The sequence below is a fragment of the Crotalus tigris genome, unplaced genomic scaffold (genome assembly GCF_016545835.1).
Source record: "Crotalus tigris isolate CLP2741 ecotype Arizona unplaced genomic scaffold, ASM1654583v1 scf7180000017771.5222438, whole genome shotgun sequence".
Classification (NCBI taxonomy): Eukaryota; Metazoa; Chordata; class Lepidosauria; order Squamata; family Viperidae; genus Crotalus; species Crotalus tigris.
Window position 1 is genome coordinate 1,493,430 of NW_024096622.1, and position 26,145 is coordinate 1,519,574.

At 38.5% G+C, this 26,145-nt stretch overlaps 1 protein-coding gene across 1 annotated transcript in view; it reads left to right on the top strand.

Moving 5' to 3' along the window:
* The window catches only part of IARS2 (isoleucyl-tRNA synthetase 2, mitochondrial), a 40,189-nt gene that overhangs the window by 10,371 nt on the left and 3,673 nt on the right, over positions 1–26,145 (top strand). The window contains exons 10-18 of the mRNA XM_039341623.1: positions 190–280; positions 683–834; positions 2,422–2,582; positions 14,872–14,974; positions 15,646–15,739; positions 21,461–21,569; positions 21,683–21,785; positions 24,341–24,466; positions 25,538–25,669. Coding sequence (XP_039197557.1) covers positions 190–280; positions 683–834; positions 2,422–2,582; positions 14,872–14,974; positions 15,646–15,739; positions 21,461–21,569; positions 21,683–21,785; positions 24,341–24,466; positions 25,538–25,669 — 1,071 coding nt within the window. The remainder of the gene's footprint in view (positions 1–189; positions 281–682; positions 835–2,421; positions 2,583–14,871; positions 14,975–15,645; positions 15,740–21,460; positions 21,570–21,682; positions 21,786–24,340; positions 24,467–25,537; positions 25,670–26,145) is intronic.

A 26,145-nucleotide genomic window follows, 5' to 3' on the forward strand; every position in this document is an offset into this window, starting at 1 on the left:
TGCAATCATTAAGTATCTCTGTTACTTCCAAAGATAAAATGTTTGTGGTTTATTTTGCAGGGAAAATATATATCCTCAGTAGTCTAGTTGTGATTAGTCTAATCACACCTTTGTGAAATGATATTTGATGACAAATTTGAGAACTTTTTTTTTTTCAAAGGTTTAAACAATTTTTCTTTTCTTGCCCAGGACTGTCTGGTAGACGAAGAAGGGCTTTTCACAGAAGCTGCAGGTTCAGAACTCCAAAAGAAAGCTGTTCTCGGAGAAGGAAATGAGACTGGTTTGTATTACATTTTACACTATAAATTGGGTATGGCAAAGAATATTGACCCAATTGCTTAGACCAGAGATGGGCAACTTCTTTTTTCTTTCAAGGCCCACATTCCAAGCAGAATACTCAGTTAAGGGTTACATTGCTGCCCTCAGTTATACATAAGACTTAGAATTCTTTATATAAATTACACACACACAAACAAACAAACAAATGGTATACATCAGTATTAGGCAGGGTTAGACCAAAACTACATGGGGCTGCCATTATCATTTTCACAATTCCTTTTTCCCTACAAAGTAGACTTTCAGAGGACAAACAGAAACTTTTGTTAGAGGTCTGAACTGACTGCCTATGAAAGATTTCTGAATTAAAGCTGAAAATAAGTGATATATTTTTACTCTTCCATAGTTATTGAGATGCTTCAAGCAGCAAAGAATTTATTGAAAGAAGAAAAATATGTACACAGCTATCCCTATGAATGGAGGACTAAAAAACCTGTGATTATTCGGGCCAGCAAACAATGGTTCATTAATACAGAGAATCTCAAGACTGCTGCTCAGGTATGTAATGTGTTTCCTGATACAAATGGACCTCTGGCTTTCATTACACTTTATGATACATTACCATTTTTTATAATTCAATTTATATCATTCATGGTTTGCATCGTATCTACTAAGCCAGGGCTTTTCAACCAGTGGTACGGGTACCACCTGTGGTACATTGGCACCTGGCAGGTGGTACGTGACCATCCTAGAAAAGTGGTTGCGGGGGAGGGGAATAAGCCGAACTGGTGGCAGCACCGCACAAACCAGAGCGAGAGATGGTTGGAGCTGCAGGGCTGTCAGCGCTCAGTGGAAGCGCCAGGATCAGTGCCACTTTCCAGCTGATTGGTGCTTCTTCGGGGCTGTCAGGGCTCAGTGGAAGCGCCAGGATCAGCGCCAGGCTCCAGATGGAGCTCGGAGCTGATCCTGGTGCTTCTGCTGAGCCCTGAAGAAGCACCAATCAGCTGGAAAGCAGCACTGATCCTGACGCTTCTGCTGAGCCCAGAAGAAGTGCCGATCAGCTGGAATGTTGCAGCATCTCCAAGGTCTTGTGATTTACATTTAGATGCTTGGCAACTGATTCATATTTATGACGGTCACGATGTCCCAGGGTCATGTGAAGTGACCAAAACCTGCTGCAACCGCCCAGCAGACGGGGGGAATAAAAACCAAACACCCCCCACCCTCGCTGCCAATCCTCAACAGAAATGCTCACAACAATGAAAACCTCAGACAGGAGGAAGAGCGCCACCGGGCACTGTCTTGCTCGACTATGGCTTGGGAGGGGCACTTTTTTCAGTGCCATTATAAGTTCGAACAATCATTAACCGAACTGTTGTAAGTTGTACTTTATCACTTTTTTTTTTTTTTTTTTTGGTCATCAAGTTTTTGACACCTTGCTAGGCGACTGGTGGTACTCGGATGTTGCCATATCCTAAAAGTGGTACAATGGGTGAAAAATTTGAAAAGCCCTGTACTAAGCAACGTCATTGTGCCACTAAATTGATAGTGTAATTTTTTCCTCTTTTTTTTTTTTTTTTTGGTTTGTTGAGCAAAATTGGCTAACTCTGTCTCAAGAAACCTGCTAAAATTCTGGCCCCAACCACTCACATTATGCTATTATTTTACCATCCACAATCTCTAGAGCTCTCTGAGTCTTGGCTGTTAAAAAAATAAAAAGTATGGTCTCCAACTTAAATGATCTTAAATGATCAGCTGTATGAATTTTATTTCTGCATGCCACTAGGTGGGGTCCTGACTTTTGGTCTGTATGTGATCAAATGAAAACATATCTGCCTGCCTTTCATGTAAAATAACGTATAGAGAGCTAACAGATTAAAAATCATATAGACAATAAGCATTTATGAAGAATTAAATGGTTCTGGGCTTCTGTTATTTTAGCAACATTTGTGAACAATGGTTGAATTGTTACATGCATAATGTCTAAAGTATTTTGAAACAGTATACATTTGATTATCAACTTAGTATCAGGATTAGTATACTTTTCAGCACTTTTCTTTTACCATGAGGATCCACTAGAGAACAGTGATTTCTCTTCTTTCCTTAGCATATAACTTTTGGTATTTCCCCCACATCCTTTTTCAGGAAGCATTAAAGAAAGTAAAAACTGTCCCAGCCTCAGGAATGAACAGAATGCTAGAAATGTTGGAAAGACGAACCTATTGGTGCATATCAAGACAGAGGCGCTGGGGTGTCCCCATTCCAGTTTTTTACCATAAGTCAACAGAGGAGCCTTTAATAAACAAGTAAGTATTTCACAGACCTATGGGGATTTTTTGGGTATGGGGGAAAAAAAGATAATAATAGTTGGTGCAGAAATACTGTTTTCATTTTTCAACAGAGCAGTAATTTGTAAAGTGTTGCACCATTTTTTTTAGCATCTGCTGTTCTGGTGATAGAGTTGATCTGGTATAGTTATGGGATTTGCAGCTCCTGCTCCTATGTGGTCAGGAAATTATCTCTAACCCTCCTGAATTATCTTTCCCATAGAGGTTGATATGGGATGTAATCCATTCCATAGGGGTTTGTATGGGGTGTGATGCTTTCTTGGTTCTATGTCCATTATTAAAACAAGTGAAAAAGCTCTTGTGGTAAAGCAATTTGGGTGAACGTCCACATCATCATCATCATCATCATCATAATGTTGGAAGGTACCTTGGAGGTCATCTAGTCCAACCCCCTGCTCAGGCAGGAAACCCTATACCATTTCAGACAAATGGCTGTCCAGTCTCTTCTTAAAAACTTCCAGTGTTGGAGCATTCACCACTTACGGAGGTAGGTTGTTCCACTGGTTAATTGTTCTAACTGTCAAGAAGTTTCTCCTTAGTTCTAGGTTGCTTCTCTCCTTGATTAGTTTCCATCCGCTGCTTCTTGTTCTTCCTTCAGATGCCTTGGAAAATAGCTTGACTCCCTCTTCTTTGTGGCAGCCCCTGAGATATTGGAATACTGCTATCATGTCCCCCCTCGTCCTTCTCTTCATTAAACTACACATACCCAATTCCAGAAGCCTTTCCTTATATGCTTTAGCCTCCAGTCCCCTAATCATCTTTGTTGCTCTTCTCTGTACTCTTTCTAGAGTCTCAACATCTTTTTTACATCGTGGTGACCAAAACTGGATGCAGTATTCCAAGTGTGGCCTTACCAAGGGATTGTAAAGTGGCATTAATATTTCATGTGCTCTTGATTCTATCCCTCTGTTAATGCAACCCAGCATTGTGTTGGCCTTTTTGGCAGCTGCAGCACACTGCTGGCTCATATTTAAGTGATTGTCCACTAGGACTCCGAGATCCCTCTCACAGTTACTACTATTAAGCAAGGTACCCCCTATACTATACCTGTGCATTTGGTTTTTCTTGCCTAAATGTAGAACCTTACTTTTTTCACCATTGAATTTCACTTTGTTAGATAGCGCCCAGTGTTCAAGTCTGTCCAGATCCTCCTGTATCCTAAGCCTGTCTTCTGGAGTGTTAGCTATTCCTGCCAGCTTGGTGTCATCTGCAAATTTGATGATTTCCCCATCTATCCCCTTGTCCAAATCATTGATGAAGATGTTGAAGAGCACTGGGCCCAGAACAGAGCCCTGGGACACCCCACTACACATTTCCCTCCATGAGATGTGGTTCCGTTGAGGACCACATACTGAGTACGGCCAGTCAGCCAGCTACGGATCCATCTGGTGGTGATGCTGTCTAACCCAGATTTTTCTATCTTATCAAGTAGTAGGTTGTAATCTACTTTATCAAATGCCTTACTGAACTCCAAGTAAATTATATCCACAGCATTCCTCTGATCCACTAATTTTGTCACTTGGTTAAAGAATGCAATAAGATTTGTATGGCATGATCTGTTTTTGACAAACCCATGTTGGCTTTTAGTAATGACTTTGTTTGCCTGTAGGTGTTCGCTGATTCGTTGTTTGATTATCTTCTCCAGAATCTTCCCAGGTATTGAGGTCAGGCTGATAAGTCTGTAATTTCCTGGGTCCATTTTTTTTCCTTTTTTGAAGATGGGAACTACATCAGCTCTTTTCCAGTCCTCTGTAGTCCCCAGTGCTCCAGGATCTTTGAAAAATATAGCTCAGTGGTTCTGAAATCACATCTGCCAGTTTCTTGAGAACCCTGGGGTGTAATCCATCTGGTCCTGGTGATTTGAACTCATCTAGGCTGGACAGGTGCTCACTTACCATTTTCTTGCCTATCTTAACTTGCGTTTCTATTCTGTTTTTTATGGCACTATTTTTGGTAGGTTGGTCTGTAGAGAGTTCTTTATGAAGCCATGCTGGTTTCTTTTGAGAGCTGTTATTTTTCCTCTTTGTTGGTATTGTGCTGGACTGGGCTTTTATTATCTCACTTTTCAAAATTTCCCAAGCTTCTTGAGTTGTTTTCCCCTTGAGGATTCTCATCCATGGAATCCTTCCCAAGCCCTCTCTAAGTTGATTGAAATTAGCTCTCTTAAAGTCCAAGACTCTAGTTTGACTGTGTTCTGTTGCTTGTGCTTCCATAATGTTGAATTCCAATATTGCATGATTACTTCCTCCCAAGGTTCCTGTGGCTTCAACACCTTCTATCATTTCATCTCTGTTAGTGAGAATTAGATCCAAAATGGCTAATCCCCTAGTTCCCTTCTCTACTTTTTGGGAGACAAAATTGTCTGCTAGGTTTGCAAGGAATTTGTTTGATCTTCCACGTGGTGCAGAGTTTGTCTCCCAGTTGATGTCAGGGTAGTTAAAGTCCCCCATTACTATTGTGATGTGCTTCCTACATACCTTAGTTAGCTGACTAGCAAAAAGTTCATCTATTTCCTCTGTTTGGTTGAGTGGCCTGTAGTATACACCTATGGTAATGTCGTTTTTTTCCCCTTTTATATTGACCCAAATGCATTCAAGACAATTTTCATCATTGTTGTGCTCTATTTCTGTAGAGATGTAGTTATTTCTTACGTATAGAACAACTCCGCCTCCTCTTTTATTTGGTCTGTTTCTTTTAAATAATTTAAATCCCTCTAGCTGTGTGTTCCATTTGTGGGTTTCATCCCACCATGTTTCCGTAATGGCAACAATATCATATCTGCCCTCATTAACCTGAATTTCTAGTTCACCCTGTTTGCTGTTCATACTCTGTGCACTGGTGTATAGACATTTGAGTCCTTTATGACTGACCCTGTGTTTACTTTCTACGTAACCTGTATGGTGCCTGAGTTCCCCTATTGTCTTACTACCTATTTGGTTAGTGCACTTTGTGTGACACTCGCTATTAGAAACTTGATTTTGCTTGATAGCAAGGTTGATATTCTTGTCCGCACACACATCTCTGTTACATGCACTGATGGCCCTATAGTTTTTAGATTGCCGGGGATAGGGATGTTCTGTATCAATTAACTCACTGTCCCCGCTGTTTAGTTTAAATATTCCTCCATAAAATCTGTGAATTTATAGCCAAGTAACTCAGTCCCTTTCTTTGATGGATGCAAACCATCTCTTTTGTACATTTTTTCATTGGACCAGCTACAGACATTGTGACTAATATATCCATACCTTTCTCCTTTACACCACTCCTTTAGCCACATATTGAATTGTGCTATACGCTGGCCTTTTCCATTTTGCTCCTTATATATTGGTAAAACTTCTGAAAAAGTAAGCCTACAGCCTGTTCTGTTAAGTTTCTGCCCCAGGCTCTGGAAATCGTTCTGCACAGAGAGTACATCTTTTTGGGACAGATCGTTAGTGCCAAGCTGTACAAAAGCCTCCACATCACAGTCCTTGCTGGCATTCTTGATTATTTTAGAAATACACTTCTTGTCCCTACTGGCAGTAGCACCTGGAAGACATTTGACCTCTTTCGAAACCTCTGTGTCCTGTCCTAAATTTACATCCCTTATAACTGAATCACCTACCAGAAGGTGGCTTCTCTTTTTGGATGCCTTTTTGTTCTTCCACGACTGATGTGTAATACCTGATTCACGCTTCTCCCTGTCGAAAACAAGTTCTTCATCTCGGACCAAGATCCCCTGCTTATTTGAGTTGTCATCACAAATACCTTTACCTGTCTCCTTAATGTCCCTATTAAGGTCAGCAAGGGCACTGTATCTGTTGTGCAGGGACACAGCGAAAGCTTTGCGTTTATGGTTCACAGCTCTCACCCTGCCAGAACTCACGGTTGTCCACACTGCCCTTCTCCTGCAGGATCTTTGTGGCAGAGGGGGCTGATAGGGCGGAGGCTCAGTAGAGTAGTGGGACTGAACTGGACACCTACTTTCTGCCTGAAGAGCACAGATTACAGACCCTAGATAAATAATCTGTCCTTGTAGACTAGTGATTTGTTTACAGATAGGACAGTTACCAAGTTTGAAAAGGGTATTGTGAAAGACAGCTGCAAATCAAGTGTTGCACTGAACTAAGCCATTCTTATACATCCAATGGGCATAGGATGGTGGTGCTTCTAAGCAAGTAGTTGATGTGGCTGTAAGAAACTAGCTAGACAAGAACACATTACAGTGAGTGGAAGAACTAGCGTTGTCATAAGACTGCACAGACGCCAGTCCTTTTCACTGGAGACACCAACAAAACTCAACCTCAGAGATAAAGGACTGTTATTATTTCTTAACTGGACAGATGTTCTCTCAAGTGCAATATTTTATTTATGTGAATGAAAAAATGCTTTCATTCATAAAGAGTGCAAATAGAGAGATATGCTTGGGTAGATAAATAGGTACCACTTCAATGGGAAGGTAACAGCAGTTCTTGTACTGTGGTATATAGTCATGCCGGCCACATGACCACAGAAGCACCTTTGGACAACGCTGGCTCCCATGGCTAGAAAATGGAGATGAGCACTGTTCCCCAGAGTTGGATACATCTGAACAGGGGAAACCTTTACCTTTTTAAGAGTATGCCATATTGATTGCTCATTTGATTGGCTATGACTATCCTTGCAGCAACTGTTGGTGATGTTGAGAATGAGAGAGGAGAGACACACAATGCATAGTTCATGAGGCTGATTTTGTTAAGTCAAGGAGACACACTGATTTGTATTAGAATCTGAGCTGCTAAACCAGTGTTTTGTTCTGTGATGAAAATCCTTCTTTTCTCAAGCCGGGAGTGGGGTCCGGCTTTGGCCCAGCTCTTAATTTCCATTCATGTTGATTTGCATCCTAGGAATCCATTTCTTTGTCATGTTTGATCTTGGTAAAAACAATTTCTACTTTTATTTACAAACCTAAACCCATGGTTTTGTTAAATTCAGAACAACTAATAAAGGTAGATCTCGACTTACAGCAGTTCGTTTAGTGATGCTCAAAGTTTTAAAGGCATTGAAAAAAGTGACTTATGATTGCTTTTCACACTTATGACCATTGCACCATCCCCATGATTATGTGATTTACATATTTATGACAGTTGCAGTGTCCTGGGGTCCTGTGATCCCCTTTTGCAACCTTCTGACAATCAAAGTCAAGGGGGAAGCCAGATTCACTTTACAACTAACTTAACAACTGCAGTGGTTCACTTAACAAATGTGGCAAGAAAAGTCATAAAATGAGGCAAAACTCACTTAACAAATTTCTCACTTAGTAACTTAAATTTTGGGCTCAATTGTGATCATAAGTTGAGGGTACCTGTAGTGCCCTCTATTGGTGAGTTTACAACTGCAAGCATTGAAATACATTTAATAGTAATTTGAAATTAAAGCAGGGGTACAAAAATGCATTAGCATCCCTTTGCATTCTTCCCTAATTGAGTGAGACTCTCAGAATTTGCCATCAGAGGCCCCTTTTTGGACTTTGGGAAGAGGATTAAGCAACAAAATGGGTGTATTTAGTCTAGCAGGAGCTTAAGCCATTCATTTTATCCATGCCAAGCCCTGAAATCTCACTTATAAAGGAATTCTATCCTTATCACATTTGAAATATGGTTGTTGAAATGCTTTGCAAATATGGTGCACCTCTGGATCCAACACAAGTTGCAAACTGAAGAGACTAATTTTCACTGCTCTACTCATAGACAATCTACATCACGTGACTCCTTCAGTATGTGATTGTTCACATACTGCGTATATGACGCACACTATTGCTGTCTTTTTTCAGAGAGGAGAACTATAGATAGAAGCAAATGTAGTTCAAAAACAGTAACGGGTGGGTTGGGGAGGTGAAAAATAAAAAAGGAATGGACCGATGGAATGCAGTGAGAAAAGGAACCACCTCCTCTCATCTTAATCAAGTATTTTTTTTATTTTTATTTTTATTTAGTATTTGTTGCCAACAGTTGCTATTACCAAACTGCAGGCATGTGTAGATAGAATGTTATATGGAACATGTGCCACTAATCTGAAATGAAGCTTCAGCAAATTAAAACTTGGGACAAAATATTTGTCAAAAAAGCAGCTTTCTCCCTATGGCAAACCAATGTTACCTCACAGTATTGAAAAGATACAAAAATGAAAGCTATGATATTTATATCACAGGGCTCTTGGCTTGGAATGGTAATTCAGGGAGACACAACTCTCATTGTTGATTTATTTATGTTTATTGATTTCTAAAATGCTTCCCAAAATAAAGGTAATATACATATTAAGGAGGACAATACGTAGAACATGATAATTCCATTTAATGAAACAATACCAGTAAATACCATCCAGAGGGTAAATGTTAACAAACTCTGCAGTATCCCATGATCAGTATTGAATGAAATAAAAATTCTGAGAAAGGAGCCCTTAAAATCTATTGGAAGATGGGGGCAGGGGGAGAACGTAATAAAGTTTTGGGGATTCTAAGAACTATATGTACATTCTACTTGTTCAAATTTGGTATTTGATCATTCAGTAATTGGGAATGGGGGGAGGAGAAGAGAGAGAGGCTTTAGATGTTATTGGTTGTATTGAACCCTCCAATACAACCTAATCTCCTAACCTGCTGGGCTTCTGCAGAAAAAATAAAGAAGAGGCTATATCAGTTGTTTCTATGAGAAATGCTTTCCCATTTGTTCATGACTGGGGTGCTCAGGTTTGGCTGAATGCAAAGGGGGGGGGATTGTTTTTTGAGCTGGGGTTAATTGTTGAAAGGAGAAATTGTGTTTGTCTGTTTTGTGCATTATAAGAGCTCACCAGTTTGAGAGTAAGAGCCTTGCTTGTTCCTCGGTGCCTAGTTATAAAAGGATTTTGAGACATATCAATCTTTTAAAAAAAATTAAATATGGTTTTCTGGAAGCCTTGTCTTGATTTGCTTGTATAAACTGCCAGGGTTCTGATTTTAGACACACCTTATAATTTGCCCTTGTATGACGGCTTAAACTCCTCCTTGAGCAAATATTCTACAACAGATACAGGTAGATGTTTTTAAGAGCAGAGTTGGATAAGAAAGGTAACCAGGGTTCAGAGGGAGAGCAATTTTCAGTGAATCATCAAATGCTGGGAAGTCACTACAATTCTTGCCAATTCCTGCTGGAATTAGTGGCTTTGATCTAATTTACTATGTTCTTATATAAGCGCTTTTAGTAAGATCACTTATGTCAAATAATTATGACTATTGAAAAAATTATGCTCTCTTGCTCCGTACATTTTTAAAACACATTAGTGAATTAAGAGGTTTGAAAAACAAAGAACAACAGACTTGTAAGATTGAATCGATGTTGCTTCTGGTGTAGAAATTCCAGGGTAATGATAACGAAATATTGATAAGTCTCCCCGCCAGAGGAATCCTTTTCAGACCATGAACATCTCAAAGGGCCAACTACTCTTAGAGCTTTTGAACCAAGAGCAGTTTTAAAAGAATGAGCTATGCTTTATCCATGTTAAATCATTCTTCTGTTGGATTTTATCATTACATGTGCTCGCTCTGGTTAATGTGAATTTGTTTAAGCTCCTAAAGTCATTCAATCCATCAGTTTATCACTGGTAACTGTGAACATCAGGCAAGAATTCAGTGAGCCGAAATCTTGTAATACAGCAACCCAAATCAAATCCTGAATGTGCTGTCCTGCTAATATATTTGTGCATTTATACAATTTAAATTAGACACAGGCCTTTTTTATGAAGAACCCTTTAAAGCACTAAAACAAGCGTCTTCAAACTTGGCCCTTTTATGACTTGTGGACGCTGGCTGAGGAATTCTAGGAGTTGAAGTCCACAGGTCATAAAAGAGCCAAGCTTGAAGACCCCTGCACTAAAGCAAAAATGTATATCTTCATAATTTCTTCAGATAGAAAATAAAGGCATTTTATGGAGGTAGCATTTAATTTTTCTTTTTGGTTTTAGGCTGTAAACTATATAAATACATTAGGATAAATCATTAAAACATAAAGAGGACTTTTGTTTTTAAAATTAACTTTCTTCATTGATATTGATTTATATACATTAACACAGAAACACGCGTTCCTTGTAGAATAGTGAACATGCAGAGTATTGGCCTACAGAAATGACAGGCAGATTTAGATAGCACAGTCTGTCAAATCATAGGTCATTACCCTAGACTTCATTTTGGGGTAGAAACGTTGATTGAGTCCTCCAAAGCTACAAAAAAAAAGATGCTTGGAAAGATTTAAAAAACCCCACAAACATTACCAGTAGAAGTGGTATGTAGGTAATAATACGTAGTTGTAATAACAATTTTGGTTGGTTTTAATTATTTCCATATAATTTATTTCTTCAGTCAATAGATCAGTGGCTTTCAAAAGTAACACCACCTCCACTGGAAAGAGGCTTATTCCACATGGAGTTGCTGTTACACTTGATAACACTGTTTAAGAGCCATTAGTTATCTGCCTCTCTGAGCCTACATGGGAAAAAGAATTTACTTTTTTTTTCATATTATTGCAAATTGGTACTCTTTCTCCCCTACGGATACCCAAAATGAATGTTATGAGAATTTGGGACCTTATACATTACTGCCACTCCATGAGCACTGTGTAAAATGACATAAACAGCAGCAGGTGTCAGTTGTCCAACAAAGGCTCTGTAAAAATAATGGAAACTGAGTTTGAAAATAGACAAGTCTTTCTAAAGAAACAGCCCTTTGATATTGTGATAAAGGGCATAACATATACTGTTTAAAAAACAGAAACCGATTATAACAGAAAGACATACGTTTAGGGATGAAACATACCTTTGAAATTAAAACGCTGATTGTGAAGGACTTACGTATAAAGCTTAATGCAATAATTTAAGTGTCTTAATCTATGAAGCTATAAGTCTTAAATATTTTCAGCTTTAAAAAGAAAATACCACTGATTGTTATAGACTAATCCTGAATAATTTTGAATACATTTAAGAACGTTCATGGATAAAAGTAGTAAGTAATTAATATAAATATTTGTGTTGGTATGACTCGAGTTTAAGTTGAATTACTTTATTTGCTAAAGCAGCTTCTTTCTTCGTGCTCCAGTTTAACTTGAAAAGCAGGGTTAAAGATGTGTTAAGATTTTCCAGATTGCTGCAAGGTGCTGCCCTTTGCTTAAAAGAAATACCTTAAATCAGCTTGAATCATCTAAATCCTTCAATCACTGTGATCCAGAATACAAGTACATTTTGTAAATGGACAATATCACTATTCTTAAATAGTTCAAAAAAATCAGATGCATGTTACATAAAAAAAGAAGAAGTTACCTGGCACTCTGAGCTTTTAAGAGGAGCAAGGATGGTCAGCATCTGTTTCTTTCCACACCTGAAAAATATCTCAATGCTGCTTAATTTCTCACTAAATAAGCATTTGGCGGAATCAATATCAGGGTTCAAAATGATTGGCTGGCGTCATGGTAGCGTGAATTGCTCTGTGGATTTCCAGACTAGAAACCTAGAGAATGACACGTAATAGGAGTTCTGCCCAATCTGGCATACGAATGTAGGGCAAAGTTTTACAGCAGGGCTCCGGTTGCTTACACTGTGAATTATGGTTCTCAAACTGAGGCCTGCCATTTGTAGAGCGATAAGTCGTTATTTGAGGAAGGTGTTGAATGTACACTGCAGAGAGAACTTTCAAGTTAAAGTTGTTGAGGTTTTTTTAAAAAACACAAATTATACAGTTGAGAACAGGAAACATATTTCTGATATTTGTAATCATTTTGGCAAGAGCCACTGGAATGGCTTCTAAAAGAAAACAAACAGGTTTTGGAAAGGTTTTAAGGATAATCTAATGTATATTCCTTGGAGGTCTAATGACGTTACGAAATCATCGCAAAATCATTCATTTTATAAGCAAGAACAGTGAGCTGTCAATGATTATAGTTAATATTTATATCAAGTTTATTGGTACACATGCTTTTTTAATTATAACAAACTTTTTTATACTTTATGGGATACAAGAGAACCTTTGGAGACTATATGTTTTATATAGTATGTTAATTCTAATTTCTTCAGTAAATAAATCTGAAAATGTATACTGGCTTGTGAGTTTAAGGAATTTGTTATACCATATCTTCAGCAAAATTCTCAATTTTAAAGCACAGCTACAAGCATTTCTTTCTTCCCTGTAATTACCTTTATGCAGGCAAAATATGGCATTAGAAGAAGTCATTTTCTGTGGAAAGAACCTTGAAGCCAGAACTAGAAATATATATTTTTTTATTGTGAAATCTTGAAAGACTCTTTTTAGGATTAAATCTCTAGATATTTAACCCGTGGAACAACCTGCCTCCAGAAGCGGTGAATGCTCCAACACTGGAGATTTTTAAGAAGAAACTGGACAGCCATTTGTCCGAAATGGTATAGGGTTTCCTGCCTGAGCAGGGAGTTGGACTAGATGACTTCCAAGGTCCCTTCCAACTTTACTACTACTACTACTACTACTACTACTACTACTACTACTACTACTACTATTATTATTATTATTATTATTATTATTATTATTATTATTATTATTATTATTATTATGGCAATCTTCTCCCATAAAAGCCCAATTTCTCCAGTCACACAAATTGAGGACCTTGTGATTTTTAAACCTTTTTTACAACGTTTTCATATATTTTCCCTATATTTATTAAATTGTTAAAGGAATCGGAGCATAGCAAGATGAGTAAGATTATTTGTTGAAAAAATCCATCTCTGTTTATATATGATAATAATAAAGCAGTTTAGGCTTGTATTAATTTATATTACTAATTCTATTCTAAATAAAACCTTAAAATGTATTTTTCTGAATCTTAAACAACTGCATTGCTGCTTTCAGTAGCCCCAAATAGATACATTATTTGATGTTTAGTTTTATATATCTTGTTCTACCCCAAAAGAATACATGTATGGTAGATAAATTTAAATGCCATTAATCATATTACAGTTTTTGCATTTGTTGTTCTTGGTATGATATCATTAATTTCTTTATTAGAAACAACTTCTTTGTTAGAAGTTGTAGGAACAGAAGAAAGTTATATGGTAACAGCCCATCTTCGGAAAAAAAAATTGACCTAATCAGTTTTATTGCAAATAACTGATAGAATAGCATGAATGCATTTATAATATTTGCAAGAAAACTACAAGTTGTATTATTTTTTTTAATTTGATAAAAGATTTAATTTGATAAAAAAAAGTGTGCCTGTTAAATAGTTGAGACTCACTTTAACCATCTTTGTAGGATCACCACAATATCCTCATTCCATACCCCAGATGATCTTTAGAAACTTGATGTCTTCCAGATGTCTTCATTCACCTCATTATTATCCATCATGGCTAATAAGCAGCATTTTGAAAAGACTGCTCTAGGTCAGGAGTGTCAAACTGCCTGCCCGCGGGCCGGATGCATCATAGCGAAACCGCACCCACCCCATTGCCGGCAATGGCAAAAAAAGTCACGATACGTTGCGACACGTCACGTGACGTGAGTTTAACACCCGTGCTCTAGGTGTTCTTAAAGCCATTCCCTCCTCACTTGCAGAGGAAGCATCAAGTTTTGTATATTCCTCAGCTTAGGAGAGAGAAACTTTTGCAGCTGCAACAAAAATTAGAAATTATTAGCTGCAAGGGGTATGATGGTGATTTGATGACCTTATAAAAGAGAAAGAGTAGAATTTTTAGCCCCTTTTTATGATGCTGTTTAAAAAAACAAAAAAATATTTTAAAATTAACAAAAGCTTAGATCATCAGGCTTAGGCCTAATGTTAGAAAAGCAAAGAAAATTTACAGCAATGAAAATCCATGATTCTCTAATGAATTTAGGCGGGAAACCATCTTGAAATTCAGAAACCATGTGCAAATCAAAAGTTGGGGCTCTTATTTAACTTTGATTAATAGCATAAAAGCCGGCAACATCCATAGGAAGAAAAGTTCAAGAGTGCTAAGATTAGGTATTATTAAACTGAAGCATTTTGATTAATGATCAAGGTGTGCAAAAGTAACTTTGCACAGCTGTGTTTTTTACTCGCTATTTCTTTCAGTCCTTTCACAGTTTATCTTAAATAGATTTATATATAAAAATTGTTTATTTGTAATTTACACTGTAGCTCTTTCTTACATGTGAAAACTTTTAATGGCTCCTGGTTTTCCCAATTAATGTTGTACTACAGAACACAGATTAATAATTTCCTGTCTCTCTGTCACCGATTCCTTTCTTTTTTTGTAGAAAAAGCACTGAGAATGTTATTAAACTAGTGGAGCAATATGGCAGTGATGCCTGGTGGACACTTCCCATTGAACAGCTTCTTCCCAAAGAAGCTCTGGCAAAGGTAATTTAGGGACAATGGAAAGCCCTCTATGAAGATCTGAGCTACAGAAGAATAACTGAAGTGTGAAATTAAAGGGCAGGATTCAGGAAATCCAAAGGTCTGACAAACGAAGGGTTAACCTGAATCTGATTCATAGTAGTGAGCTAGTCTAAGTGATGTTGCTGTAACATTCTGGGGACTTTCCAACAAGTACCGTGGTTCTAAAGTATAGGCCAATGTACTTTGAATGTAAGCCAACATAGAATACTGCATTGGCAATTATTTCTGGGAAAATGATTTCCCAGATCTACCCAAAGGGGATATCATGAAACAGCAGAGATTTAAGGCAATATCATAAGCATCTTATGTGTACAACTGTGTGTGTGTGTGTGTATACAGTTACAGTCAGGTGAAAAAGTTACATAATCATATGCAATGGACTGTACTCCAAGAAGGTTTATTGCATAATTTGGTCATTTTTAAGATGCCAACAAAACCAACAACATGGGTTCATTTTTGTAATGTGTCTACAAATAAACATCCAAAATACAGCAATGTTCTCTTATTCATGTTGCCGTTAAGAAAATTGGTGATAATGCTGTTACTGGTCCTTTGGCGCAGAAATAGGAATGGAAGAATTTAAGTTGTCATTTTTTTAATTCATGTTTTTAACTTATATATTTTTGAATCAGGCTGCTAATCCTGATATCAAGGAATATGTACAAGGACAAGATGTGTTGGATATTTGGTTTGACAGTGGAACATCTTGGGCTCATGTTTTAGAAGGTAAGAAGTTCTGAATTCAAAAATATCTCAGAATTGCCTGGTAAATTTTAAACATAGCTGGGCTTGCACTTCATGAAGTAACTATAGAATCAGAATCATAGAAATGGAAGAGACATTAGAGGTCATGTGCTTAGCAAAGGATCCACTGGATTATCTCTGACCCGGAAATATATTAAGCTACATCCAGTGGCAATTAGAGAAATGTGTTTTAAGATGACAATGTGTTACTCAATTTTCAGGCAATACAATGAATTTTGAAAATACAATAAAATACAATAAGAATATGGAGAAGATTATATATGTATGTATGTATGTATGTATGTATGTAGATCTTTGGTTATTCGGGTTTTCTCCCGCGTAAAATTGGAAGTGTCTTGGCGACGTTTCGACGAAGTCCCATTCGTCATCTTCAGGCTGGTGTTTTCAGCTTCGTGCTCCTCGAAGCACGAAGCTGAAAACACCAGCCTGAAGATGACGAATGGGACTTCGTCGAAACGTCGCCAAGACACTTCCAATTTTACGCGGGAGAAAACCCGAATAACCAAAGACCTACATACAAATACCCGCGAAAACCTCAGAATATATATCGCTTATGGTTGGAATCAGAATTTAGTGTAGGGCATCAACTGCTTTTGAACTTTAAACCAAGAGTACACAAATGTTAGATAGCAATCTTTTGAACTGTAAAACATGCTGGCCCTGGATTATTTTTTTTTAATTTCCTTGAAACCCAGGGAAGCAATAGTATTATCAAGAATGAATTTATCTAAGGACTTCTTGCACTTTGATTTGAAATTGTTAAGCTGTTTAAAATTCACTGTCCTTTAACTTGATGTTATAAAATTATTATCATATTCCGAGAAACAAAAAGATATGAAATTTGAGGTACTAAAGCGTGAAAGGTTCGGTGTTGGTGTTCACACATTACATTGTATTTTGGTCATTTATTTTTCCATTCAGAAGCCATGTGATAACCACTTAAAAACTCTGATATTCTTCTCTAGCCATGAGAGGTAATGACTGTTCATTGTCTGATCATGCAACAGCCATTAGCCCAGCTCTGTATTAAAAGTCCCTGCCCTATAGGTCAGGGGTCCCCAACCTTGGCAACTTTAAGGCATGTGGACTTCAAGCTGGCTGAGGAATTCTGGGAGTTGAAGTCCACAAGTCTTAAAAGTTGCCAAAGTTGAGGACCCTTGCTATAGGTAGTTGTTTCCCAGCAGTGCTACAGGAGCCATCCTAGAAGATTTCACTGGTCATTTGGGTTTCTTTGAATTCCTCTTTCATTTACAAACAAAATAAAATCATTAGAACGAAAGATTACCTGTGTTTGAGACTTCAAATAGGATTATGAAATTAAGTTATATATTACTGGTCCTGAGCCTATGGCATCTCCTGTTAAATGTGTGCTTTATTAGGAGAATAATAGGAAGGTGTGCAGAAAATTCCATCAGTCATATTTCCTCATTTTCATGCTACTGGGGCCTTCTTCAGGCTATAAGCTGCTCTATTTCAAGGCCAGGGGTAACTGGATATGTAGCACATTGCAGAAGCGTGTTAGATGGCAAAGCAAAGCAATGAAACTATTGTCCTCTGTTGCACATTAGAATAGAATAATAAGCTGGAAGGGACCTTGGAGGTCTTCTAGTCTAGCCCCCTGCACAAGCAGGAGAACCTAGACCATCTCAGATAAGTGACTGTCTAGCCTCTTCTTAAAAATCTCCAGTGATGGAGTGCCCACGATTTCTGGGGGCAACCTATTCCACTGGTTAATTATCCTCACTGTCAGGAAGTGCCTCCTTAATTCCAGGTTGCTTCTCTCTTTGATCAGTAGCAGTAGTAGTAGTAGTCATGAGTAGGAAGAGGAAGGGACCCTGGAGGTCATCTAGTCCAACCCCCTGCTCAGGCAGGAAACCCCATACCATTTCAGACAAATGGCTGTCCAGTCTCTTCTTAAAAACTTCCAGTGTTGGAGAATTCACAGCTTCTGGAAGCAGCTTGTTCCACTGATTAATTGTTCTAATTAATTAATTAATTAATTCTAATTTATTTCTCCTTAGTTCTAGGTTGCTTCTCTCTTTCATTAGTTTCCATCCGTTGCTTCTTGTCCTGCCTTCAGGTGCTTTGGTGAATAACATAACCCCCTCTTCTTTGTGGCAGCCCCTCAAGTACTAGAATACTGCTATCATGGCTCCCTATGTCTTCTTTTCTTTAGACTTGCCAAACTCAAGTCCTGCAGCTGTTCTTCATATGTTTTACTCTCCAGGCCTTTGATAATCTTAGTTGCTCTTCTCTGAATTTTTTCCAAACTCTCAACATCTTTTTTGTGATATAGAGCCGAGGTGGCGCAGCAGTTGAGCCGAGGTGGCGCAGCAGTTAGAGTGCAGTACTGCAGGCCACTTTAGCTGACTGTGTTCAGCAGGTCAGCGGTTCAAATCTCACCGGCTCAAGGTTGACTCAGCTTCCATCCTTCCGGGGTAGGTAAAATGAGGACCCAGATTGTTGGGGGCAATGTAAATATATATATATACATTGCTTACTGGTGTACACCGCTTAGAGAGTGCTTGCACTTAAAGCGGTATATAAGTCTCATAAATAAATATAGTGACTAAAATTGGCTGCAGTATTCCACATGTGGTCTTACTAGGGTTTTATAAAGCGATACTAATACCTCACATGATCTTGATTCTATGCCTGTGTTTATACAACCCAGAATTGTATTAGCTTTTTTGGCTGCTGCTACACATTGCTGGCTCGTGGTTAAATAATTGTTCACTTGGACTCTGTGCCACTTGTTACTTCAAAGGATATTTTTCTTGATCCTCAGTCACGATCAATGCACACAGTCATGTGTGCATGCACATGAATTGAACTTAGAATTGATTTAGTAGTTGGAATATATTTATACAGTTGGGCTTTCTTGCAAAGCAGCATGCTGCTTTTGATCTACCTGTATGAAAGTCGCAAACTGAAATTTTAATGCAAGATTATGAGCTACTAAAACTTCATAATTTGAGTTTGATACCATCGATCATGGTATCCTTTTGCGACGACTTGAAGGGGTGGGAGTGGGAGGCACCGTTTTACGGTGGTTCTCCTCCTACCTCTCTGGCTGGTCGCAATCGGTATTGGTGGGAGGGCAGAGGTCAACCCCGAGGCCCCTTGAATGCGGTGTGCCACAGGGGTCGGCCCTCTCCCCCCTCCTATTTAACATTTATATGAAGCCTCTGGGTGAGATCATCAGACAGCACGGGGTGAGGTTTCATCAGTATGCTGATGATACCCAGTTATATATCTCCTCCCCGAGCTCTCTCAGTGAAGCGGCCGATGTGATGGGCCATTGCCTCGAAGCCGTGAGGGTCTGGATGGGGGTTAACAGACTCAGGCTCAATCCTGACAAGACCGAGTGGCTTTGGATGTTGCCTCCCAAGAATCATGCCGACTGTCCAGTGTTGACTCTTGCGGGGGAAAATATACCCCCTTCGGAGCGGGTGTCCTCCTTGATCCACAGCTGAATTTGGAACATCATTTGACGGCTGTGGCTGGGAGAACCTTTGCACAAGTTCATCTGTTGCACCAGTTGCGACCCTACCTGGACCGGAAGGCTCTCCTTACAGTCATTCATGCCCTTGTCACCTCACGTCTGGACTACTGCAACGCGCTCTACATGGGGCTACCCTTGAAAAGTATTCAGAGACTACAGTTGGTCCAGAATGCAGCCGCGCGAGTGATAGTGGGTGCTCCTCGATACACCCACGTTACACCTATCCTCCGTGAGCTGCACTGGTTGCCTATTGGTCTCTGGGTCCAATTCAAGGTGTTGGTTATTACCTTTAAAGCCCTATTGGCTCAGGGCCAGGCTATTTGCGAGACCGCCTACTACCTCATAGTTCCCTTCGTCCAGTTAGATCCCACAGGCTGAGCCTCCTTCAGGTCCTGTCGGCCAAGCAGTGCCATTTGGCGGGGCCGCGGAGGAGGGCTTTCTCTGTGATGGCGCCCACGTCTTGGAACCAGCTCCTCCCGGAGATTAGGAGCGCTCCCACCTTTTTGGTTTTCCGTAAGCTGCTTAAGACCTGGCTTTTCCGGCAGGCCTGGGGTTTATAAAATCTGACCCCTGGATGACTGTTCTTGTACTGTTTGTTTTGTTATGTTTAATGGTGTTTTTATTGTTAGCCGCCCAGAGTCCTCCGGGAGTGGGGCGGCTTATAAATTTTAAAAATAAATAAAATAAATAAATAAATAAATTAAGCCAAATCTCTAGTTAAAAATGGAGAAGCCAGTGTAGCATCAGATAAAGAAAACATGTGACCATCAAGATCATTTTCTAGAACTGATAAATGCAGCAGCCTAATTTCCTGCAGAGCTATCATACTAATGTTTAACTAAAAAAATACTGTTTTACAATGCCTACCTTTACTGCTGACAGGGTATTTAAAGGAAAAGGCCTAGATAATTGTACTTGCCATTAAAACACAGTGTTTAATCTATGGGTTAAAGTCTCTTATCAAAGATACACAGTACATTGCTCAAATAACAACAGAAAAGGATTTTAAAGACCTATGCCCTCTAACTGTAAATAATAACCCTAATTAGCTTTATCAATTGTTAAAGCTTGTGATCTTTGATAAACTGCAAGATGTTTGTTGGAGAAGAATGTAGCATCTAAGTTAAGCAGCACAATATATGCAATTTAACAAAAAACATTCTCCATTTACATTAGATTTTTCAATCTCAAATGAGGTATTTGTAAGAATAGATATTGGATCCAATATTTTGGAAAGACAGGGAAATGGTGTAAAGTTTTCATAACAATGCCTGGATGCATTCATTATTTTTATCACTGTATTATATTTGAATATCAAGGAACAATGCATGACAGAGAACAAACATAAAGAATCACATACTTGACAGAGATTCTTTATATTATTCATTAAATCAATATATCCATGATTGTTTAAAAGAATATTTTTTCTTATCAATCAGTGGCTTGCATCTCATTACCCTGTCAGAATTATTACCAGTATAATTGTGCTAAAACAATGCATCATGTTAAAATAATCATAAATATAGTCAAGTGACTTACAAATTATGATTGAGAAGAAAAATGTATTCCTTTAAATATTCAATAGATTTCATAACACTGATTCAGAATTTTTATTAATAAACAATTATTTTTACCACAATAAATGCAAATTACAGCTAGATCTAAATATATAATTTTTGTAAAATTAATTGAAGTATTAGAGGGAAAGGCAGTCTTACAACTTTATATGGAATTTGATTAATTATGGTGAGCAGATTTATAAGGAGCATTTGCTTCTAGTAGCTTTGTAGAAAGGAAAAATTCCGATTTTTCTTTCCTAGAGCTTCAGGGGTACAGTAGCTGCATTTGTCAAAGGTTCTGTCTTCTTTCCTTCTATTATGTTCGCAGTTGTAAGCTGTATTGATCTGGCAAGTCAATAATATAACATAATTATTAGGTATAAGAGTCTATAAATTAAGTTTGCCTAACAGCGACAAAATTCTGATTTTTTTAAAAAAAAGAAATTAAATCCATTATAAACACTTCAGAATTGCCATTTGAGTAACAGAGTACTATAGTAAACGTTGCCATATTTCTGTTAGATGATTTCCACTTTAGCTGATTCAACACTGAAGTAAGTAGATATTCAGAATTTTTAAGAATCTCAAATACAAATACTACGTTGCTTATGTTTTTAGATACAGGTGAAAGAGCTGATGTATACTTGGAAGGAAAAGACCAGCTGGGAGGTTGGTTCCAGTCGTCCCTCTTGATTAGCGTAGCAACACGAAAAAAGGCACCATATAGGTAACCTGGTGGATGAGTTTTGGGGCAGCTATGGTAATATACACTGTCTTTTAAGAATGTATGTAGAAGAAATCTAAAGGAAGCATGGGATTACCCAGAGGTCTTTCTTCTAGGACTCTTATTGTTCATGGATTCACTGTTGGCGAAAAAGGAGAAAAGATGTCTAAATCTGTCGGCAATGTGGTTGATCCAGATGTTGTCATCAATGGAGGCAGTGTAAGTAATTACATAGTTCTACTTGCCATCTGGAAATGCAGACTATTGGTTCAGTTTGGCTTTAGTTATTTCCTTCCTGGAAATATCTTTTTGGCATTAAATCCTGCTCCCCTTCTCCCATTATTATTGGCAAAATAATACTTTGGGCAGCTCAATATATTTTCTAATTTTAATACGGTAGTAGAGTTAACCATGTAAAGATTGCAAAATTCCATCAAGCCATTAGATGGCAGCACAGTGCTACACTTTGGGGCATAAATATCTGTTTTTTGCTATCTTGTGGTCATGGAGATTTTTGCAAATCAGAAACAATAGCCAAATGAATAGTCTTAGTATGCCTGGAAAGCAATATACAACAGATTTTTGGTCTTGGTAGTTTAAAATGTGGATGATGCATGTAACATAATTTATTAACTTCAGAAGCTTTTGATTTTGCTCTCATTGCCACGCAGGAAAAGTCCAAAGCTCCTGATGAAAAGATAAATTCCTGCCCCACATATCCCTTGAGTTAGATTTTTTTTACTGGCAAACTTCCTTATATATCCTCAAACAATCATTTGCTCATAGACCTGAGAGCATCAGCTATAGAAACCAATAGTAATAAAAGTGAACAGTTTTATTGCTGCTCAGTTTGCTTATGAGTGGTTGCTATGTGGGGAAGAGAAGCTGCCAGGCCTGATAGCTTTAACCTTAGCTGGAGCTTTTTTTTTTTTTTCAACCAGGTGTCGGTCTATGTTGTTAACACCCAATGCACAGGGTTTTGTTTTTTTTAAATTTCTGTGTAGATACTGGCTTCCTTTTTCTGCATCTTTCATTCCTATGCCACATAAAACAAAGTGTTCAGCTAAACTAGTGGCAAACCAGGACTCAACAACAGTGTGTATTGCCATAGTTTGTTCACCTTTAAGAACTTTGTGAATGAATTTACTCTGCACTAGATGAGTAAAAAAAAACAGATCAACAGGCAGGATTGCTTTGAGGACCTTTGTAGCATTTCATTTGCACAAACCTATGGGGCCCTTTGTGCCTGGCTCAAGTAGAAGTGACTGTGCTGGTGGGAAAGGTAAGATGGTTGTTTTGGTGAGTTGGAATGACTTAACGCAGTAAAGTACAGTGATTGAGCTGTTAGCCTACCAATAAAATACCAAGGTTCAAGTCCACCCACAGCCAGGGAAGTTCACTGGGTAATTTTGAACTAGTCACTTTCTCTTAGTCTCACCTACCCTATAAAGATGTTGTGGGGGGAAATGGGAGGGTAATACAAATAAATATGGTTTAGTCTTATGTGCCAATCAGCCATAAAGGAAACAAAAGGAGGACTTTTTTTCTCCTCAGTGGGCTTCTGCTATCTTGTCTGTACTTACTACTGTATCTGGTAAGGTTTAGGGCTAGGGCTCTTGATCAACTTTGTTCCCAAAGAGTCAGTCCTAATTTTAAAATTCAGTTTTACCTGTGAGACTGATATTAATATGTAGGAAATGCTTTATATATAAGTTTTTCTCAGTCTTCAATCCCTAGATGCTGGACTTGAGCTTCATATCACTATTAGCCAACCTGGTTGGCATTAAGGATTTATAGGTTTTGTTTTTCAATAAGATTATCTGGGAGACATTTATAGATCATGAAAACTGCACTTCAGAATCCCCTCCTGAACTGTTGCTTCTTTTCTATTAACGTTAGACATCAGGAGGAAGCCATCCTCAAGCAGTTACATCAGCAGCTGTTTATTGCTTTATTCATTTTATTGTAGAGGAGCTCAACTCAGCATACGTAGTGTTCCCTTCAATTTTTCCATTGAAAAATCCCGTGAAGTAGGTGTGGGTCAAGAGAGAGTGACTGTTCCAAAGTTATCCAGTGATCTTCCAGGGCCAAGAATCTGAGCCTGTCTATCACTTTATCACAGTGCCGTATTGTTTCTATTTGCTAGGATATGAGAATATGTGTGCACATGTGCACGTGTATGATATTTTACAGAGCAGCAAGCAGGACACTTGTTTTCTGGCAGTATCCCTCGACTGAAGTCAAGGTTGTTCAAATAGCAAACATGGTTGGACCTTCCCCTCCTTCTCACTTTGCATCAGGCAGCCAGTTTGGTGTAGTTCTAGTCTGATCTTAGGTAGGAAACCCAGCTGGGTGACCTTGGGCAAATCACTCTCAGCCTAACCCACCTCACAGAGCAGATGTTATGGAGAAAATAAGAGGGGAGAATATTATGTACAGTTACGGCTTTGAATTACTTATAAAATAATAAAGGTGAGATAAAAATCTAATCCAGTAAATAACATGAGCAGCTTTTTTTGGGGGGGTGCATCAGTCATACTTTGTAGAGTTACATTGTTCGGCATTTTACTTTCACACGAGTTGCCCAACAAATACCTTCTCAGAGATTTATTTTTCGATGATTCTTGACAGGCTCTCTACATTCCTCTGTCTTTATGGCCAACTTTGGTGCAATGTATAAAATAATATGTTGAGTTTATTTTGGAGAACAGGGGCTCATTGAGCAGTTTACCAGCACTGAAAGGTGTTTCCTCTCCATTCTTGTCAATGTACAGGACCACAGCACTGAGCCACCATACGGGGCTGATACTTTACGCTGGTGGGTGGCTGAGTCCAATGTTTACACAGAAGTGCAAATTGGACCTACTGTGCTCAGTTCTGCTCGTGATGATATTAACAAGGTAAGCAAACACTCTGATGCCTTTTCCTAAGTAGGAGCCACTACAGAAATAGTTCAGCTTTCTGGAATGTGTAGTCAGGAAAGAAGGTGTCTCCATAATATCTCAATAGTAGTTTTCCCTTCCTTTGCCATTGGAAGTTTTCACTTGTATATCTTCATATGATAAGATAATAGTAATGACGTCACCCATCATGGTTGTATTTATTTATCTGTACCTTCAAGTTAACTCTTAGCAAATACATGGACAACTGCTTGGAATTTTATTAGCAACATTTCAGAAGTGGTGAGCTTTAGATTTGCCATTGTCTCCTTCCTAGGGCAGGGAGAAAGTGTCTGGCCCAAGTCTGCCAGCTAACATTTATATCTAAGGCCAGATTAGAAATTAGGATCTTCTGGTTTCTACTCTTATTTCTTTTAAGCACAAACTGACTCTTGCCCTTCGTGGTTTTTGTTAGAATAATTGTCCCCTGGATTTGCTTTTTGGAACAGGGACTTTAATGCGTCTTTACAGCTAGATATCACAAGCCAGCCAGGGAAGTTCCCCTTGTCTGTCTGTTCCTTCTTCATGCAGTATTCAATGTATGACGTTCTTAAGCTGCAAATTTCACTAGTTGTTGGTATAAAAATATTGAACTATATGTTGCCTGTATTTAGGCCTGAAGTGTAATAGACCTGTCGCAGTGTTGAATTATAATCAAAGGACTTACTCGTTATTAATGGGAATTAAGACAGCTTTACTCATTAGGAATCTCCCCTTTCTATATCACTGCAAACCAAATCTTTGGAGAAGAGACTGGTGAAAGAACTGGAAGAAATATGGTGGCTATTGGGAATCATCTCATCCAGCAACTCTCCTGGATGATTTCCAGAAAAGTTCTAAATACTTCCATTATCCATCTCACCCTAAATCTCAAAACAAATCTTGTGGTAGAAGAACCTGTCTGAATGATCTCTTTTTTTTTTTTTGCCTCCCAAAATAAATAGCATATTTGAAATACATGGCTATATTGATGGTAAAAGCTTTTCAAAAATTACTTGAATTTCACAAACTATCTTTGGAATTTGTTGATAGCTTCGAAATATACTTCGTTTTTTGTTGGGCAATCTGGCTGGCTTCAGCCCTGAGACAGACTCAATCCCCACATCAGAGATGTATCTGATAGACCAGTACATACTCCATCTACTGCATGGCTTCACTACAAAGGTAAGCACTAGATGACTAGGGAATGGCTGGGACTATGGACACTTGTAGCACAGAGCGTTTTAATTTGTGAACTGGATAGATACATTGTTGAAGAAAAGAACTCTTTTAACTGTTGTATTATTGTACTAGAACTGTTAAAGATATCAACTTGCGGCTTAAGAAAATCCTGTCCAGTAGACCAGGGGTCCCCAATCCCCGGTCCATGAACCGGTACCAGGCCGCAGCATGCCAGCAACTGGGCCGCACAAACAAGCAAAACCTCATCCATAGGATGCAGGTAGCACACAAAATCACACTCTCTGGTCTGTGGTGCCCCAAAAGTTGGGGACCTCTGCAGTAGACCACTACTACCTGCTACTTTTCTGCCAGCATTTGTATATGTAAAGTTTCTCCATTCATTTCTTCACCTTTAGTAAACATTTTACCAAGTAGAAAACCTTAACATTATGCTTACCAAATCCATTAGCAAAATGTGA